General features: G+C 43.2%; 1 protein-coding gene across 3 annotated transcripts in view; it reads right to left on the minus strand.

The window, feature by feature from the left end:
* Positions 1 to 19,724, minus strand: part of adamts14 (ADAM metallopeptidase with thrombospondin type 1 motif, 14) — a 97,036-nt gene that overhangs the window by 35,493 nt on the left and 41,819 nt on the right. For 2 of the 3 annotated variants that reach the window (XR_014570615.1, XM_083788200.1), the window contains exons 6-10: positions 16,911 to 17,067; positions 8,978 to 9,083; positions 4,332 to 4,475; positions 3,663 to 3,795; positions 1,365 to 1,478 (exon numbers count right to left, since the gene is read on the minus strand). Coding sequence is in view for 2 of the 3 variants with exons in the window: in XM_083788200.1 (XP_083644326.1) it covers positions 1,365 to 1,478; positions 3,663 to 3,795; positions 4,332 to 4,475; positions 8,978 to 9,083; positions 16,911 to 17,067 (654 nt within the window). In the remaining variant the exon portion in view is untranslated. The remainder of the gene's footprint in view (positions 1 to 1,364; positions 1,479 to 3,662; positions 3,796 to 4,331; positions 4,476 to 8,977; positions 9,084 to 16,910; positions 17,068 to 19,724) is intronic. The other variant, XM_083788201.1, reaches the window with a different exon arrangement.

A 19,724-nucleotide genomic window follows, 5' to 3' on the forward strand; every position in this document is an offset into this window, starting at 1 on the left:
GTCAAGTAAAAGGCCATGATGGTGACAAAGCCATTTAAAGCCTATATTATGCATCCATTACAAAGAAACAAAGATTGTAGATCGGCTAACATAGCATATTATACAGTTGATTTGGCTTCCAAAGTAGTGGTACATTTCGTCAACTAAAACTATGACTAAAAATGTTTGTTGACTACCCTTTTTCACAGATGAAAACCAAATAAAAACTAAGCTATGATGACTTAAACTAAGAATAAATATATTGACAATTTTGTGAACAAACCAAAACTAAGAGATCCACTAGAACTAAAAGACAAGTCATTTTATGTTTGTGTAGCTCCCAGCCAAGACCCGGCCCACAACAGCCCTGCCAATCGGACAGAGTCCTATTGACACGATAGGTCTGGAGAGTGGGAGGCTGGCGTTTTGATCCCAGCTCAGCACGAATCAGTACATTTGGTTGTGTGCGGGTGTCACGCTCTGAAAATAGCAGCTGTGAGCTTGTAGATCTGCTATTTAAGTACAAATCAGGCATTACAACAGGCCTGGTGCCACGGAGGTGCCAGAGGGCACACTCAGTTGCAAATTCTGGCCCCTCTGTATTATGACATATTGTTTTACTATAGAAATGATGTGTGGCCCCTCTCCATTTTCAACTGCCCCCCCCTCAGTCATTTCATCCTGGAGCCGAGCCTGCATTACGACTCCATCACGGCCCGCCAAAATACATTTTAGTCGACTGAATCAACTGTAGATTTAGTCTGCTAAAATCGTATGATATTTAGTCAACTAAATATCATATCATAGACTAAGAGCAAAATAATATGACTAAAAACTAATTGGAATTGTATTAAAAAGACGACTAAAACGACATAAAAATTTGCCGTCAAAATCAACACTGTTCTAAAGTTCCTGAATCGCTAGCCACGCAGCGATTCAGGTACAGTATTTCTAAGTATATGATGTTTTTTCATAGTACTGTAGCCTATATTTGTATGTCATTAAATGTTTCGATGAATTGAGTAGAAAACTCCCAAATGGAAACAAGCTATAGTTTTTTTTTTCTTCCTGCAAACTGTTAATAAAGTATCCAATCAATCAATCACCATGTTTATGTCTGTCTGTCTGTCTGTGGTACAAACAGCTGCAATACCGCTGGGTGACCTAAAGTGGCACTGTTGAGCAGCCTAAAAGGGCCATTCACTTCACACTGAGTACTATAACTATAACTGCAGCCAGCCAGCGGTGTTGTTGTTGTGCATCCTGCACCGCTCAGTTCACACAGGTGTGATTTTTCTTATTGGCCCCTCTTATCACTGCTTGAAGCTATATCTTTTTTCTTCTATTTTTTTAAATATTTTTGGTAACCTTTGAACATCCCTTACCTTTCCCGCTGCACACTCTGTTCCGTCCAGCGGAGGACCCTTCTTGGTTTTACAGAAGTACTGGTTGTCGGGATGGCTGCACCACAGCTGCTTGCACGGGTCATACGTTCTGAACTACAGGGAAGGGAAGCAGACAGGGTCAAAATGTACATGTTCTGAACTACAGTGAAGGAAAGCAGAGAGGGTCAATTCATGTGTTCTGAACTACAGTGAAGGAAAGCAGAGAGGGTCAATTCATATGTTCTGAACTACAGGGAAGGGAAGCAGACAGGGTCAAAATGTACATGTTCTGAACTACAGTGAAGGAAAGCAGAGAGGGTAAATTAATTTGTTCTGAACTACAGTGAAGGGAAGCAGACAGGGGCATTATGTTCTGAACATCGCCATGTTGGCTTCTTGTGGTGGACATTTTTGTCAAGTGTCAATTATCTAATATAATCCTGGGCGCTACACTTTCTCTGCCAACCTGGGGAGGGCAGCGGACTGACCTCATGCATCCTTCTATGCATGAGGAGTCCAAGCTGCTTCTTTTCACCTGACAGGGGTACCCGATGAAGGTCGTAATAGACCGAAACGTTGTAACTTCAGTAGCCTAATGAACTACTGCTATAATTGTCTCCACCAGGCCGAAGGCATGGGGGGAGAGTATGTTTTGCACTCCGTCCGTCCGTCCGTGTGTGTGTCCGTCCGTGTGTGTCCGTGAGCAGCTAATCTCGGCCACCGTTAACCCGGTCGATGCCAAATTTTGCACACACACTCCCTGGATGCCAACGATGAACCTCTGCCCCAAACTTTCCAGAACGGCCTGTTATAGCGCCACCAGGAGGCCGCTTTGTGCAAAACAAGTTTTTGCACAGTACACCTACAGATTTTGTCCAAACATCGCGTCTTTCAGATTTCTCAGACTCCATCCTGATTGGTTAAGATTGGCTTCCAAAGTTCACAGGAGTGCTCAGTTTCAAACAAAATGCTGCAAATCATGAACACATCGCGTGATTTCCGTCAAATTGTGCACGCACATTCCCACTAGGCCGAGGAAGAAATGCCACATGAACAATTTCAACTCAGCCTCAAGGTGGCGCTATAACTGGCCAAAAAGTGTTTTTACCTCTAACTGCACGGATCTGTGGATAACTTTGTATGCCAACTCCCTAGTTTACTTTTGTTGCCCTTTTATCCAACCACCAGATGAAGGCAAGCTGCAATGTCCTACATTCCTATCCTGGTGGAGACCTGTGCCCAGAAGGGCACTTTTTCTAGTTGAAGAGAGTGTGTGGGACTTCCATTTATATATATCTTTTTTCCAGAGTACATGAACCAAAAGAGAGCAGTGTTTCTTGCATATTTGTATGCAAAAGAATAAACAGGTGCACACTGTGCTGAAGCTCTCAGCCCAACGAGTAAACTTTAACGAGGACAAATATGCACCTTTGTAGTCTCTGTCGTGACTTTATAATCCTTTGCTCTTCTTTTAATAAGTTATCGCACACTTTAGCACACTAGCTCTGTTTATAAAGGGTCTAACTATCACTCGTTTAGCTGTTGACCAACTGGAACACACTCAAGATCCCCATGGGCGGTCCCCAGACACAGTTTTGAAATGTACTCAAGTACTCAAGTTTGGTTTTTTTAAACTTTACTGGAGTATTTCCAATTTTCAGCACTTTTACTTCTATACCATCTCACAGGCAAATACTGTACTTTTACTTAGTAACTGGTTACTTTGTAGATTATTGTTATTACTACAAAACATACACTTCAGCCCTATTTACAGTATATTTCGACCATTTTAAACTAGCAGATATTATATTATTTGAACGCGTGTGAAATGGGACATATATTCAGCATAATGAGTACTTTCTGCTTTTGGCACTTTAAGTACATTTCGATACCAATGCTTTTGTACTTTGTACTGGACTTTTGTAACCGAGTATTTCTACATTGCAGTATACTCTTCTTACTTCAGTAAAACCTTTTCGACCTTATCCACGGAAATTCTGGCCCACATTGAGAAGGTGTGATCTAACCCATTCTGGACGGGAACCCGTTTTGGTGTTTTAACTAAGCATTATTTAGCTATTGAAATATAGCAGATCTACAAGCTCATAGCGCGCCACCGAGTGGCGCGCTACGAGCTTGTAGGTCTGCTATTTTTGAAATATCGTGAAAATGAGGCACAAATCTTTCAGAAGAATCTTTATTTATTTCGACGTCAGGCCTAAATGGGCTGAGGCAGATGTACCGAATGTCACACATGGCTCTCGCCTTGTGAAGTGTGAAGTGTACGGGGGAACTTACAGCGGTGCACATCTTGTATCCCACGCCGAAGTCAAAGCGACACTGCTCGTCCATGGAGTAGTTGATCCCGGGGAGCTCGGGGAGCTTGGGCCACTTGTGCTCAAACGGATCGTCCAAGAGGCAGTCGTAAGAGCTGGGTGAAGAACATAGATAGCACACAAACACACAGACAAGGAAACTGTAAGTGTATTAATAACAAGAACAATAATAATACAATTGAGCTATTTTAACAATCTTAAAAAAAAAAAAAAGGAAACACAAGTATACATATTCCCGGAGTCCCTCAGGGCTGTATACCTGTGTATTTACAGTTTTCTGTTATTGTGGGGAAAACGTTCGCTCAAAGTAGCGAATCGACAAGCTCACATCGCATTGCAACGCAAAGGGTTGAGAGCTTGTCGATCTGCTACTTTCAGCGAAGGCTTTCCCCAGCAATACGGATGATTGCTGCTGCCTTTGATATCGTTATCAATCATCCCTGCTTCAGTCAGTCAGCCAGCAGCAGAGGCTACGGATAAAACAGATTCCCCTCTGGCCATAAAACTGCAGGGGAGGGGGGAGATATGAAAAGCATAAGGCTTCCCCCCAGCAGATCAAGCCCTTGCTGGCTTGCACGCGTGTGGTGATGATGGCGTGCTGAGGTAAAAAGACCCATCCATCCATACGTACTGGATGTATCTATTGAGCTCCTGCTTGCTGCAACGTGACCAGTGGTATCGGTGGAATGCCGCCTGCACCAACGGAGCCATGATGCTGCCCATGCTGGTCTCGTCGGCACATCGGTTCCCCTGGCCGTCGTGCTCCATGCCCAGCCTGCACGGGGGGGACAGAGGGAGACAACATTCACTACACCTCCATGCCCAGCCTGCACGGGGGGGACAGAGGGAGACAACATTCACTACATGCCCAGCCTGCACGGGGGGGACAGAGGGAGACAACATTCACTACACCCCAGCCTGCACGGGGGGGACAGAGGGAGACAACATTCACTACACCCCAGCCTGCACGGGGGGGACAGAGGGAGACAACATTCACTACACCTCCATGCCCAGCCTGCACGGGGGGGACAGAGGGAGACAACATTCACTACATGCCCAGCCTGCACGGGGGGGACAGAGGGAGACAACATTCACTACACCCCAGCCTGCACGGGGGGGACAGAGGGAGACAACATTCACTACACCCCAGCCTGCACGGGGGGGACAGAGGGAGACAACATTCACTACACCCCAGCCTGCACGGGGGGGACAGAGGGAGACAACATTCACTACACGCTCCATGCCCAGTCTGCACGGGGGGGACAGAGGGAGACAACATTCACTACATGCCCAGCCTGCACGGGGGGGACAGAGGGAGACAACATTCACTACACCCCAGCCTGCACGGGGGGGACAGAGGGAGACAACATTCACTACATGCCCAGCCTGCACGGGGGGGACAGAGGGAGACAACATTCACTACACCCCAGCCTGCACGGGGGGGACAGAGGGAGACAACATTCACTACACCCCAGCCTGCACGGGGGGGACAGAGGGAGACAACATTCACTACACGCCATCACAAAACACATGAAGGAGGAGGTCACCCAAGAAATGACTCATTTTCTATCGATTACTCACTCCATGGAGACTTGGAAGTCATGGATGTTTTTTTGTTTGTTTCTTTGTTTTTGTCGCATTCCTATAAGCCAATCATTTGCTGAGCGTCAGAGTCGACTCAAATCCAGGCCAATCGAGTCTCCTAACGGAGAGTCCGCCGGTCATCAAACTATTGGCTTAGGAATGTGACAAAAACAAACAAAATAGACATGCATTTAGGGCGTTTTCAGATTGACAGATTAGAGCTATGAGCTGGAAAATGGCACAGATGTTTTCCCGGTTTAAAGCTAAATATGCATGGCCATGTCCTGTTATTTGTGAAACAGTGTGAAAACGAGCCCCCGGCTCACACTAGCGCTGTTAAATGACGCAGAGTTAGTAATCAAATGGACCCTTCTTATAGATCTTTAACTCTTAAGGGCGTAAAATGAAACCAAATGGACCCGTTCATTGTACGTTCTCAAGAGTAAAATTATTGTTAAACAACTGCATTACTTAATTTACAAGAGGTCTACACAATTAGAGAATGTAGAAGAAAATGTTTGCCTGTTGTCTCTCATTGTGGACAAAATATTTTTCAATGACAACCAAATATTCTTTAGTTTTGGTTCGAGAGGCTAAATCTCATCAAATGGTGGTCCGTGGCTCAAACGCAGAACAAATAATGGACCGTGAAAAGGGTTGAAAACCACTGTCCTAAACAATTAACACAATATGTAAAAAATGATGATGTTTTTAGTAATATTGTTATTCTATTTGTGGTATGGATACTTTTATTTAAACTTCTTCCACCATTATGACACAATAATTGGTGCAACTAAATCCAATAATTTCCAAACAAAGTCATGGGTTACTGGTATGGAACGAAGGGTAGTCCTTCACCCACAAGGGGGAAAAAACAACAATAAAAGGTAGCTGAGAGGAAAAAGAGTGCAACTCTTAATCCATGCACGTGGAAAGAGTGGCAAGTCTATTTATATGAATCCAAATACATAAAAAATAGGAAACATTTGTCTTTAAAGAAAAATACCAAATGCCCAGATTTTAAGTGGTGGAATAAGTTCTCTTAAAGTAGCTAAACCACAACACAGAAATAGTCTCTCAAAAGCCCGTAATCACAATTTTACTTTGGTACAAAAGTGTTCGAAATATACTTCCAGTGCCCAAAGTAACACAACATAATTGATCAGTTTGAATATACTGCATGTTTTGTATTCATAATTAAAAAGCAAGGCGAGGAGAGGGTACGGTGCCCAAAAACGAAAAAGGAACAAACACCCGCACACTGTCTTCAAATGCAGTGACCAACTTTTAATCAGGGAAACAGCTGTGACCAACTTTTATTCAGGGTAACAGATGTTTCCCTGAATAAAAGTTGCACAAAGTTGCACACTGCATTTGAAGACAGTGTGCGGGTGTTTGTTCCTTTTTGTATTCATAATTAAAATATGCAAAGCAAGCAATCAGTAGTAACAATATTTGCCTCTGCGATGTAGAGGAGTAGAAGTGGCCTATAAAGCATAACAAAGTAAACTAAAAGTACTGTTACCTCAAAGGTGTGTTTTAGTACACATGAGTAAATATTCTTAGCTTCTTTCCATGACTGCAGATTACGGTAGATTATGCTCTTTGGGACGACACTGGCCCATAGGCGGTGCTATTGAGCTACCCATAAAAGGACACAATCTACAGCAGTGGTTCTTAAACTTTGTCAAGGACCCCCAAATTGATATGCACTTGGCCCACGGACCCCCAACTGAAATGGTTTCATGCTAGGGTCCCCCAGAAAAGAAGATTTATATGTTTGTTTGTTTAAATCAAGTTTATTCAAAACATTTTCCATATTCTTCTTATGTTTAACAAAATAATAATAGCAGATGTAGAAGCTTGCAGTGCAGCACAAAGTGACACACTGTGAGCTTGTAGATCTGCTCTTTTTGAATAGCCAACATATAAATGGATGAAGTGGTTTAACTATGTGGTTTAACTATGTTAAACTACCGTATGTGTACAAATACATGTCAATTTGGGGGGCCTTGACACTGTTAAACCACTTAGTTGGACCTGCAGGGGTCCACGCACCCCAGTTCAATTGTCATGTATTACAATGACTGTGTTAATGTTTTATGCTGTGTTGATGAATAGTACATAGGACCACAATGGAAAGAAGACCCCAGGACTTTGTTCGTGTTCTCCTTTTAGCCTTAATGTCTGACTGTACCTTATGCCTTTTACATTTATGACTAATAAAGTATTCAATTCAATCAATCAATCAATCAATAAAAAATGCGGATCTAGGTGGTGGAATCAAAAGTCAACAGAGTTCTGAAACCAATTCTCAGATGAATGTACATATGATTCAATTGGGTCAGGCGCGGTGGGGCGCCTCCCATCAGCGTGAAATGGAATTAAATTTGAGCCGTGGCGTGCCGTGCAGCACCCGTCCAGACAGCTACTGTAGAGCCCTTTGTCGTCGTCCCCAGAGAGAAGTGACCAGGCTATCTCACATCTTCTAGGCCTGTCACCATTCTTACAGAGAAGTAAGTGACCTGGCTATCTCACATCTTCTAGGCCTGTCACCATTCTTACAGAGAAGTAAGTGACCTGGCTATCTCACATCTTCAAGGCCTGTCACCATTCTTACAGAGAAGTAAGTGACCAGGCTATCTCACATCTTCTAGGCCTGTCACCATTCTTACAGAGAAGTGACCAGGCTATCTCACATCTTCAAGGCCTGTCACCATTCTTACAGAGAAGTAAGTGACCTGGCTATCTCACATCTTCTAGGCCTGTCACCATTCTTACAGAGAAGTAAGTGACCTGGCTATCTCACATCTTCAAGGCCTGTCACCATTCTTACAGAGAAGTAAGTGACCAGGCTATCTCACATCTTCTAGGCCTGTCACCATTCCTACAGAGAAGTGATCAGGCTATCTCACATTTTCTAGGCCTGTCACCATTCTTACAGAATAGTGTCAAGAGTTTTTTGTTTCAAGATGCTGGGGTTTAAGTGGGTCCCCAGCAAAAGTAGTTAGCATAGCATCATAATATTCTTAACCACTTTATCCATTTATCTGGTGGGCTATTCAAAAGTAGCATACAGTATCTACAAGCTCAAAGCGCGTCACTACATGCCGGGTTGCCAGCTTGTACATCTATTTTTGTAAAATAATTGAAAAATATCGAACATATTTATAAATGTTTGAATATATTTGTTTTAACATAAATCTTCTCTTCCGGGGGGGATAAAATGTGGGGGGTCCTTGACGCGTTATTACGGATCCCACCGCCGTTCTAGCCAAACCCTGCTGTGATTGGCCAGTAGTCACCGTGATTGACAGTTCTCGTTTATGCCACTGTGCCTAAACCTAACCTCAGTAAAACTATACCTACACCTAACCTCAGTAAAACTATGCCTAAACCTAACCTCAGTAAAACTATGCCTAAACCTAACCTCAGTAAAACTATGCCTAAACCTAACCTCAGTAAAACTATGCCTAAACCTAACCTCAGTAAAACTATACCTAAACCTAACCTCAGTGAAACTACGCCTGCCCGGGAGCCAATCAGACACATGGTAAGGCGGGTCTATCCTAGAACGTTGGTGTGATTCATAATCAAACGTCCTTGACATGAAAACGTTTGAGAACCATTGAAACACAGTAGGAGTAGATGTACTTTCTTTGACACCAGTGGGTGGCACTATAGTGTACTCACACGTGACCGGTCTCGTGGGCGACCACGAAGGCGGAGGAGAAGCCGTCCTCGTGGTTGAGGGTGCAGCTCCGCAGGGGGTGGCACATGCCCGTGACCGGAGCGTAACCTAGGCAACAAGAGAGACCCACACATGCACTGATGATGTTGTGCTGTGATGTTGAGCTATGAGCCACGTAAAGGATCAATTCACCCGTTTTCATCACAGCCGACGTACAAGCTCACACAGATGTGGCACATCGTGAGCTTACAGTAGTTCTACAGTTGTTGTTTTTTGCCTTGTTTTGAAATTTGGGGGGTAGGGGCATAGGTTCAGTGACGAGCTATTTTTGAAATGGTTAATTCGTAATGTATTTTTGTGTGTTTGGGTCCAGATGAGACACCAAATTTATTGTTTGACTCTCAGGCGAAAATGTTTGGGCGTTATGTTAGCACATATTTTGTTTCAGTATTTATGCCTTTCATTGAACCTACTTGCCTAACAGACGAGAGCTTCCAAGAAGCTAACAAATCATCTTAGAAGGCAGGAAATGGCTAATGCTAAAAAAAAAAGAAAAAAAGAAAGGAAGCAGGCAAACAAGGGAGATTCTGGGTGACCGACGGGGTGGATGTAGAAAACATTAAAAAGTCTGGAGTTCCTATCAGTGTGATTCTTTTCAGATTGAATGTGCATCTTGGATACACGCGTCGTCTCTGTCGGGTGGAAACCTCGTATGTCCAAAACTGTTACTTTTCAGGATTCAAATTCCAAAAGTAGCAAAAGTTGCAGATCTACAAACGCTCAAAACGCAGATCTGCTACTGTTGATGCTTTTGTGTGACGCTGTAGTATGAATGATCAAGTTCATTTGCGGAAAAAGACAAAAAGTTAAAATATGGAGAATAAGAGGTTTCTACCGACAGCAACGATATGCTGTATGTATTTTAAATAGAATAAACTAGAAAAAGTGTCCTTCTGGGCACAGGTCTCCACCAGGATGATAGGACTGTGTGAGATGTTTGGCAAAATGTTTAGGAGTAATATAAACATGTTTTTTTGTTTTCATTTTTTGCAACAATTGTCTTCATTTTGTTGAGGAAATACAGAGCCAGATCACTCACAGCATCTCTGAGGATAGAATTCATGTGGACCGATTTGCGTGAGATTTGGATGAAATCTGTGCGACTAACATAAGCAATGTGTTTTGCAGAAATCGGCCTCATGGTGGCGATATAACCGGCAGATGTGGAGAGATGCAGGGACAATGTTTTTCCATGGCCTCTAGGGAGTGCGCATACATAAGTTGTATACAGATCGATGCAGTTATAGCTAAAAACAGGAATTGTGGCATGTCGTCCTCGGCCTAGTGGAAATGTGCGTGTATAATTTCACGGAAATTGCACACAGTGTTTGTGATTTGTGGCATTTCTTCGAAACGGACCAATCGTGTGAGCTTTGTAAACCAATCTTAGCCAATCAGGATGGAAGATAGGAAATGGTGCCACTCTGTGTTGATCACATGACTATGGAGATAGTGTATACCGAATTGTGTAATGTATGGATAAAATGTGTACAAGTAATCTACAGAAATGTGTTTTGCCTAAATCGGTCTCATGGTGGCACTATAACAGGCCGTTGAGGAATAGTTGGGGCAGAGGTTCGTCGGTGGCATCCAGGGAGTGTGTGTGCAAAGTTTGGCATGGATCGGGCCAACGGTGCCGGAGATTAGCTGATAACGGACGGATGGGAAGGATGGGCGGACGGACGGACGGACGGACGGACGGACGGACGGACGGAAGGACACACACACGGAGTGCAAAACATACTCTCTCCCCATGCCTTCGGCCTGGTGGAGACAATAAATGCCCTGAGATGAGACCCATGCATTTCATAATTACCCAGACCAGCTAGGGTAGCTTTTACACAGACAGACCAACACACACATAATCAAAACAAAGCATATATACAGTAATAAATAATAATCATACAAAACATAGTTCACCCCATGGAACCTGAAACTTGGGGGCCGTGTCCACCGAGGCATCATCCCCCCCCCCCCCCCCCCCCCACCCCTGAGTGAGCGCAGGTGTTATGTTTTCAATGGGAGCACAGTTAGTGTATTTACACAATGCTGAAAACACCAGCAGCTTGATGCCGTGCTATTCTCCGCTGTGTGCGTTCATGTCTGTCGTTTGTATGAGTTGAAATATTTTCATCTCTGCTGTTTGTCTCACATTTTCTGCTGAAAAAAAAACATAAAAACTCCTCGGTGGACAGCCGGCCTTGGAAGGCCAATTATTTCTCCCTTAAGGCAAATTTGACTGCATCGCTTGACAAGAACGCTGTATTTTCAACTGGAAAAATGTGTCGCGTTGACACTTTTTTCTACTGAATATAGAGTATTTTTTGTAAAGCGACGCAGTCGTGCAAAAAACAAAAGTACAGTGTACATTTGCATTTTAAGCAAAGAAGCACAAAAAATAAAACGATACATAACTCGATCAAGAGATGTGCAGCGATTCAGCTTTAGCGCATAATAATGTTGGTGTGGTTCAGAAGCAAAACGTTTGGTCAGGACCTCTCAACGATGGCCTTTTTTTTTCTTTTTTCAAATACAATCCCATGCTTTCTGACCATCAGAGGGCTTTTGGCATGCAGGTAAAAAGCAGAAAATTGCAGACATGAAGACAGCCTGTTGATAAAACGGCGAGCCTCAAAAGCAGCTAGATTATTCTGGTGGTGTTGGAAAAAAGAGAAAATGGCTGCAGCATGATGGTTGATGATGACAATGACGCTATGAATGATACGGTATTGTTATTATTATCCCAGGTAAAAGAAAATGACAAAATGAACCTATTCAGTGCTGTCAGTGAAATGGAAAAAGCAGCGGAGCATAGGCCTGATTTGTGCTTTTTTTGCGTGTTCGGTTGTCTCGCGCCGAAATGAGCTAATCTACAACGTCACACAAATAGGGTTGGGATCTATGAACCCGGAGGAACTGGATATTAACATTGAGGAACCCGGGAATCAGTTCAGTCACATTTGGAACCATTTCCGGGAACCGCAGGCATTATCACAATGGACCAAATGGACCTGTACGGGTCCATTTGGTTTCCATTTGTACCCTCTCAGAGTTAGTGACTTCAACGGGTCCATTTTAAACCCCCTATAGGAACCGTTACAGGACCGTTGAGAGGGAATCATTAAGAATTGGCGGTTGTTGACATTGAAGATTGGCTGTTTTCGGGTGCAAGATGCGACACGCAAAACCAAGTCTAAAATCAGGCTTTAGCCCTTAGTATCTGTATAAGGCAGATGAAAAGATGTTCATGAGAATGTACAGCAGGCTTTACATTCTAATGAAGAGGCTGCTGTTGTGAGCTTGTGCACATTGTCAAGCAAAAGGTTACAGCAGAAGCTAGTACAGTTACAGACATAAATACTTTGGTATAATTATTGTCGATGTCTGAGTCAGGAGAGAGTTGGAACACTGGTTATTATGTTCAATCAATGAAGGATTATGACAGACGGATCTCTGTAGTGTAAACCAATTAACCCATTTTGGGCGGGAACCCCTTTTGGTGTTAGCATTATGTCATGCTTTAGCTATTGAAAAATAGCAGATCTACAAGCTCATAGCACGCCACCGAGTGACACGCTACAAGCTTGTAGGTCTGCTATTTTTGAAAAATCGAAGAACGACTGACATAGAAACATTTTTAATCTGATCTCAGGTCAGAATGGGTTAAGAGAGCAAGGCGTCTCTGTCTGTCGGGCGGAAACCTTATATCTCAATATCTCAACTTTACGTTTTTATTTGTAACTTAATGCCCTACTTTGTCACACAAGAGCGTCGCATAAAATAGTGACAGCAGATCTACAAATAACAAATAACAAAAAGTAGCGATGTGCTGTGAGCTTGTAGATTTGTACTATTTTATCATGATTTTTGATAATAAAAAGGAACGGTATTGGACATACCAGGTTTCCACCCGACAGCGAATAATTAATCACACGCAATCAACGCTGCACGACAAAAGTACACAGGTTTTGTTTACAGTGTTGTTGTGCCACAGCGTGCCAATTTGACTCTCGCTTCAGGTAAAATACTGTATTTCAGTTGTTTCCCAACCTGGGGTGCTGGCCCCTCTTGGCGGTTCGCCAAAGAGCACACGGGGCGGCCTGAGGCCATGTCTGCTTGGAGGTAGTCCAACATTTGCACAAAATCATAACTTTGTCGCTGTCGGGCGCAAGCCTCGTATCTCCACACACTACAGTGTCACACAAAAGCATCAAAAGTAGCAGATCTACAAGCTCGAAACGTGGCGTGAAGCGACGAGTTTTGATCTTTCATCTTTTGTGAAATTGTAGATCTGCTATTTGTCGCACAAGATGTAGTCTATAGGGCTTAAGTGGCTAACACGTCTGAAAAACACAAGTGTGCGTGTGCGCACACACAACACGAGCACGCGTGTGTGTGTGTGTGTGCGCCAATCGGGCAGAAACCCCTCATCTCCGCTCCATATTTAAACTGTTAATTTTCAGGATTCAAGTAAAAACAAAAAGCTTGAGAGCTTGCGTATCTGCTACATTGTGAATACCTTTTGTGTGACTCTGTGGTGCGATCGAGTAGGACGTCGATTTACACAAACGGTTAGAATACGGGGATAGGAGGTTTCTTCCCCCGAACGGTGACGACGATACGAGCTTTCCCACGGCGGCACTCAGCGAGGATATTATTTGGCGAGATGGATTCCATCGTCTCCCAGCAAACCCGTGGCAGCAGAGTGTGATGTCTGCGCGTGACCCTGACAACAAGGCCCCCGAGGGGCCCGGGCCCTTGTTCGCCCAGCCACCCACACACACTGTCCCTGTTATGACAACAAGACCGCCGTCGCCCCGGCAACCGTCCCGAGGGAAGTGTGACAAGCACAACAGGTACGTACTTTAGCTCTCTGATCGCATCCTCCTCAACGTGACAACACTTGAGCGCTAGATCCTTTTTTCTCCCTTCTCTAGGCGTCTTCTCGATTCCCCAATGACTTTCTTTTTAAGGAGTAGTTTGTTTTTTCTATCAATTACACACCCCATGAAAGCTTGAATTCATGGGGATTTCTTTTGTTGTCCTGAGTCAAATTTGTAGCAAACTCAGTTCAAATGAGTTTCCTACTGACCGATGATGATTTATTATTATTGACGTGATTTTTTTCCACCCTAAAACATCATATTATTATTAAGGGGGAAGACATTTTTCAAAAAAGTGTACAGTAGATGTTAAAATGTTCTTTTTATGTGGATACCCCACCAGTTCATTAAAGATGGGGTGCCGTGATAATTGTACTTTTTCTGTTTTGCATGTGTCTATGGAGTTAACATTACTCTAATAGACGCCCAGGTGTTATAATCAAAATTCCCTGTGTATTTTTGGTTTCTTCCTGAAAGCTGTAAGCCTTTGAGTCAAAAGGCCCAATCGAAATAACACCATTTTAGTGACATCATAACCCTAACCCAGGGTAAAAGGGGGGGGGGGGGGGGGGGTCCCAGCTGGGGGTCCTTTTCAAATGGGGTCTTGCCCTGATCATTAATTTCAGGGTAAGACCTCGACCTCGCGCGTGCAGACTCGGCCCCCAGCCTGGTACTGTAGTCAAAATATGGCCCTTGAGGAAAATTAATTGGGGGACCCTGCCCTAACCCCTCCCACATTATCATACAACAACATCTGTGGGCGAGGCTTAAGTTCAGGTGGGTGGTGCTAAAGTGAAAACTAGGTATACTTAATGAACTGGTGGGTGTGGCCACATAAAAACAATTTTAACACTTTCTGTAAACCTTTTTGAAAGAAATCTAGTACCTGATGATCATGTTTCAGGGGGGGGGGGGGGGGGGGGGGGATTGCGGCACTCCATCTTTAAGTATGCCTGGTTTGCCTGGTGGGTGGTGATGGGTGGTGATCCACCTGAACTGAAGCCGCACCCACAGCTGTTAAGTTAGGGGAGGGGGATGATATTGTGATGTCACTATATCACTGTTTTTTTTTCATTGGCACGTTTGACTGTCAAGGTTTCATCCTCCAGGAAGAAACCCTAAATACAAAGGGAAGACATCATTGCACAACAACCACACAAAGGGCTCTAATGAAGTACTGTCACCTCATAAACACATGAAAAACTGGGGGAAAAAAATTTCCCAGGTTAAAAGAGGTTAAAGTTAAAATATAAAACACAAGTCAATGAGTGGCATTGAACTTGGAGAAAGAGGATGACTGTTCAATCCAGACCATGTGTTCAGCAGGCTCTTTGGTTTGGTTAGAGGAGAAGTTCAAAAAATAAAAATATCTATCATTTACTCACCCACTCAGTTGAATTTCCGTTTGTATAACGTGCCTTTATGGTGAATGAAGAATCTGACTATAGAGGGTATGCGCATGACATCATCATCAAACCTGGAAGTTATGCAGGAATGCCTACTGAGTGGCAAAAAATACTTTCTGGCCTTGACAACCCATGCATCCAAACAGAAAAGTCCTATCTGATTGCATTAATGAACATTAAACAACGTTAAAGTCACTTTGCATGATGCTTTGCCACTCGATGTGCCATTCACTTTAAGCATGCGCATACCCCCTCTATTGATAATAGTTTTGCTGCTGTTACTCTTAATTTACTTCATCAAATATTTTCTTTGTTTTCCTTTCTTTATTGTTTTTCTTCCATAAACACATTTTATACAAACAAAACTTATTTTTGCATTCACCCGTTTGGGGGGCGAGAATGCGTTGCATTAGATTACCCAGTGGTTCTCAACCTTTTCAGGCTGTGACCCAACCAAACACAATCAAGTTAAAAGAATACAAAAACAACAGTTAGTCTAATAATCAACCCACAGCAGTTAAAAGTTAAAAAAAAACCTCAATTAAGCATTTCTGTTTTTTATCTACATGCCAAAAAGAACCTTTCATCGTTTGTCGTTGTGGTTTTTCCAACCCAGGGTTGGCGTTGACCTCAAGTCAGCGAGGCGACGGACATGAGAGAAGAGAATCTGCAGTGTGAGGTCACTGCTGGAAGCGCCAGCTGCTCCTGACCGCCTCATGCAGTGGTGGAAGAAGTACTATGACTTATGCATTTATTTACTCGAGTAAAGATTAAGAATACCAGCAATACCACTATAAGCCAGAAATACTGACTTTCAAATGATCGTAGTGGCGTGTTACTGTGAAGTGAGGGGCGCTCTTATGATCATACATACTTCATCATACATCATCTCATTCTGGCCAATCACAATTTGCTCCCCTTTGCGTTTACACACACACCCTCAAAGCTGGACATAGCGCCCCTCAAACACAGACGTACTGTACATGCTCGGTTAAAGTAAAAGTACCTAAAGACTGTACTTAACCCATTCTGACCGGGCACCCATTTTGGTGTCGGCATCATGTTGTGCTTTAGCTATTTAAAAATAGCAGATCTACAAGCTCATATCGCGCCACCGAGTGGCGCGATACGAGCTTGTAGGTCTGCTATTTTTGAAAAAAATCTAAGAACGACTGACATTTTTTAGAATCTGATCTCAGGTCAGAATGGGTTCATCAGACCAGTGTGTGTCCGGCGGAAACCTCGTTATGAATCTGATCTCAGGTCAGAATGGGTTAAACGAGTACAGTTTGCTTAAGTGCCTTATTATTTAGATACTTTCCACCACTGAGCGGCAGCGTGAGTGAGCAAGTCACGGCTGGGAGCGCCAGGTTTCTTGACCTCATGCTGCGACATCCCCCCCTCCCCCCACCACCCCCCCCACCCCCATGAAGGTTTCCAATGACCTTACCTGGGCGAGACTTGAAGCCAATGTTTCCCCCCGTGTTGATGTTGTTGTTGTTGTTGTTGTGAATGGAAGCAGATGATACCCCCACTCACTCAGCACTCGGTCTGCACATGTCCTCGATCGAGAAGAAATACAGTACCTTGCATACCTGCGGGACCAAAATCTTGCCTTGTGAGGAAGATGGCGTGGTCGTGATGCTCGTCGTGGTCGGGGTCGCGGCGCTGCTGCGTGTTGGCCCAGCGGCACACCTGCTCCAGACTGCGCGACGGATTGCCGCGCTCGATCAGGCTGATGGACTGCATGTGACGGAGACACAAAGCAAACAGGATATTTAGGACCGGTTAATACAAAAGAAACAAGTGGACAACAAAATGGACTCTTATAGATCTTGAACAGAGTGTAAAATGAAACCAAATGCACCCGTAATTTTACGCTCTCAAGGGTTAAATTATTGTTAAACATCTGCATTACTTAATTTAAAAGAATTTACACAATTAGAGAATGCAGGAGCATTGTTATTTTGATCAGCTCTCTCCTAATGGTAACACATCAATGGAATTGTGGACTAAATCAATGACGACTAAATATTTGTTACTAGTTTTGGGTCCGAGAGGCTAAATCTCATGCCGGATAAAGGTTTGAAAGTACACACTTCCTTAATTGGGTTTCAATTAGTTGTACTTGAGACAACGTGACCCTGGGACCCAAATCCGGGAGGGCTGCTCAGGATACGCAAACATAAACAATGAACTTAACAAGACACTTCACACACACTCCTGCACCACACGCCGCCTTCAAAATAACAGATCTACGAGTTCACAATATGTCACACCTATTTTCACACACATTCATTTAAATAGGGCTTAACTGCTTCAATCATAATGTACCTTTTCCCCTTCCTTTTAAATGTATTGCAGTGAAAGTCACAAGTCCCCCAAAATACAAATACCGGTAGTTAAGTACAATACTAAAGTAAATATAGTCTTTGTTATTGTCCACCACTGATGCAGTATGTGCGAATCACATGTGCAATTGTGCATGTGCTGTTCAAAAATAGATATTACACGTTTCGTATCACTACTGTTTGACACATGTGAGCCTCGACGGCGCTGCGATCCACATGCGAGACATCCTTCATGTGTCAGTCCTTCGGGTGCCTCTCTTCTCCTTCCAACATGAGGCAATGTGAAGAAGGAGTTATGACAAGGAACACCGCGTGCCGAGGGAGGGATTCCAAAAGCATTACGAAAACCTTTATTCTTTGCGGGCCGGGTTCCTCAGAGCACGCCGTGATTTAAGCAATATTACACGAGAGGGTGCGCTACAGTATACCGTCATTAATGGCACGTCAGCGTTTAAACGAGCCGATGGGCGAGTTCCGTAGGCAGCGTAGAAGTGCTTCGGCAACAAGTTTTGGTATAGAGGGGAAAAAAGAGCAGACCAAGTACAGCGAAAGGAGGTCAACTTTACTTGCAAACATAAACACGGCCGTGTGTGTTTCTATTCAAAGTGGCAACTGGATGGAGCCGAAGCGTCACAATTAATAGTAGGCTCACTCACGCGAGGCACTGCACTCAGATGACTATAATGACTATACTATACTCAGATGACTATACTATGCTCAGATGACTATACTATGCTCAGATGACTATACTATGCTCAGATGACTATACTATGCTCAGATGACTATACTATGCTCAGATGACTATACTATGCTCAGATGACTATACTATGCTCAGATGACTATACTATGCTCAGATGACTATACTATGCTCAGATGACTATACTATGCTCAGATGACTATACTATGCTCAGATGACTATACTATGCTCAGATGACTATACTATGCTCAGATGACTATACTATGCTCAGATGACTATACTATGCTCAGATGACTATACTATGCTCAGATGACTATACTATGCTCAGATGACTATACTATGCTCAGATGACTATACTATGCTCAGATGACTATACTATGCTCAGATGACTATACTATGCTCAGATGACTATACTATGCTCAGATGACTATACTATGCTCAGATGACTATACTATGCTCAGATGACTATACTATACTCAGATGACTATACTATGCTCAGATGACTATACTATGCTCAGATGACTATACTATGCTCAGATGACTATACTATGCTCAGATGACTATACTATACTCAGATGACTATACTATGCTCAGATGACTATACTATGCTCAGATGACTATACTATGCTCAGATGACTATACTATGCTCAGATGACTATACTATGCTCAGATGACTATACTATGCTCAGATGACTATACTATGCTCAGATGACTATACTATACTCAGATGACTATACTATGCTCAGATGACTATACTATGCTCAGATGACTATACTATGCTCAGATGACTATACTATGCTCAGATGACTATACTATGCTCAGATGACTATACTATGCTCAGATGACTATACTATGCTCAGATGACTATACTATACTCAGATGACTATACTATACTCAGATGACTATACTATGCTCAGATGACTATACTATGCTCAGATGACTATACTATACTCAGATGACTATACTATGCTCAGATGACTATACTATGCTCAGATGACTATACTATGCTCAGATGACTATACTATGCTCAGATGACTATACTATACTCAGATGACTATACTATGCTCAGATGACTATACTATGCTCAGATGACTATACTATGCTCAGATGACTATACTATGCTCAGATGACTATACTATACTCAGATGACTATACTATACTCAGATGACTATACTATGCTCAGATGACTATACTATGCTCAGATGACTATACTATGCTCAGATGACTATACTATACTCAGATGACTATACTATACTCAGATGACTATACTATGCTCAGATGACTATACTATGCTCAGATGACTATACTATACTCAGATGACTATACTATGCTCAGATGACTATACTATGCTC

This window comes from Protomyctophum parallelum (assembly GCF_964188405.1).
Source record: "Protomyctophum parallelum genome assembly, chromosome: 17".
Taxonomy (NCBI): domain Eukaryota; kingdom Metazoa; phylum Chordata; class Actinopteri; order Myctophiformes; family Myctophidae; genus Protomyctophum; species Protomyctophum parallelum.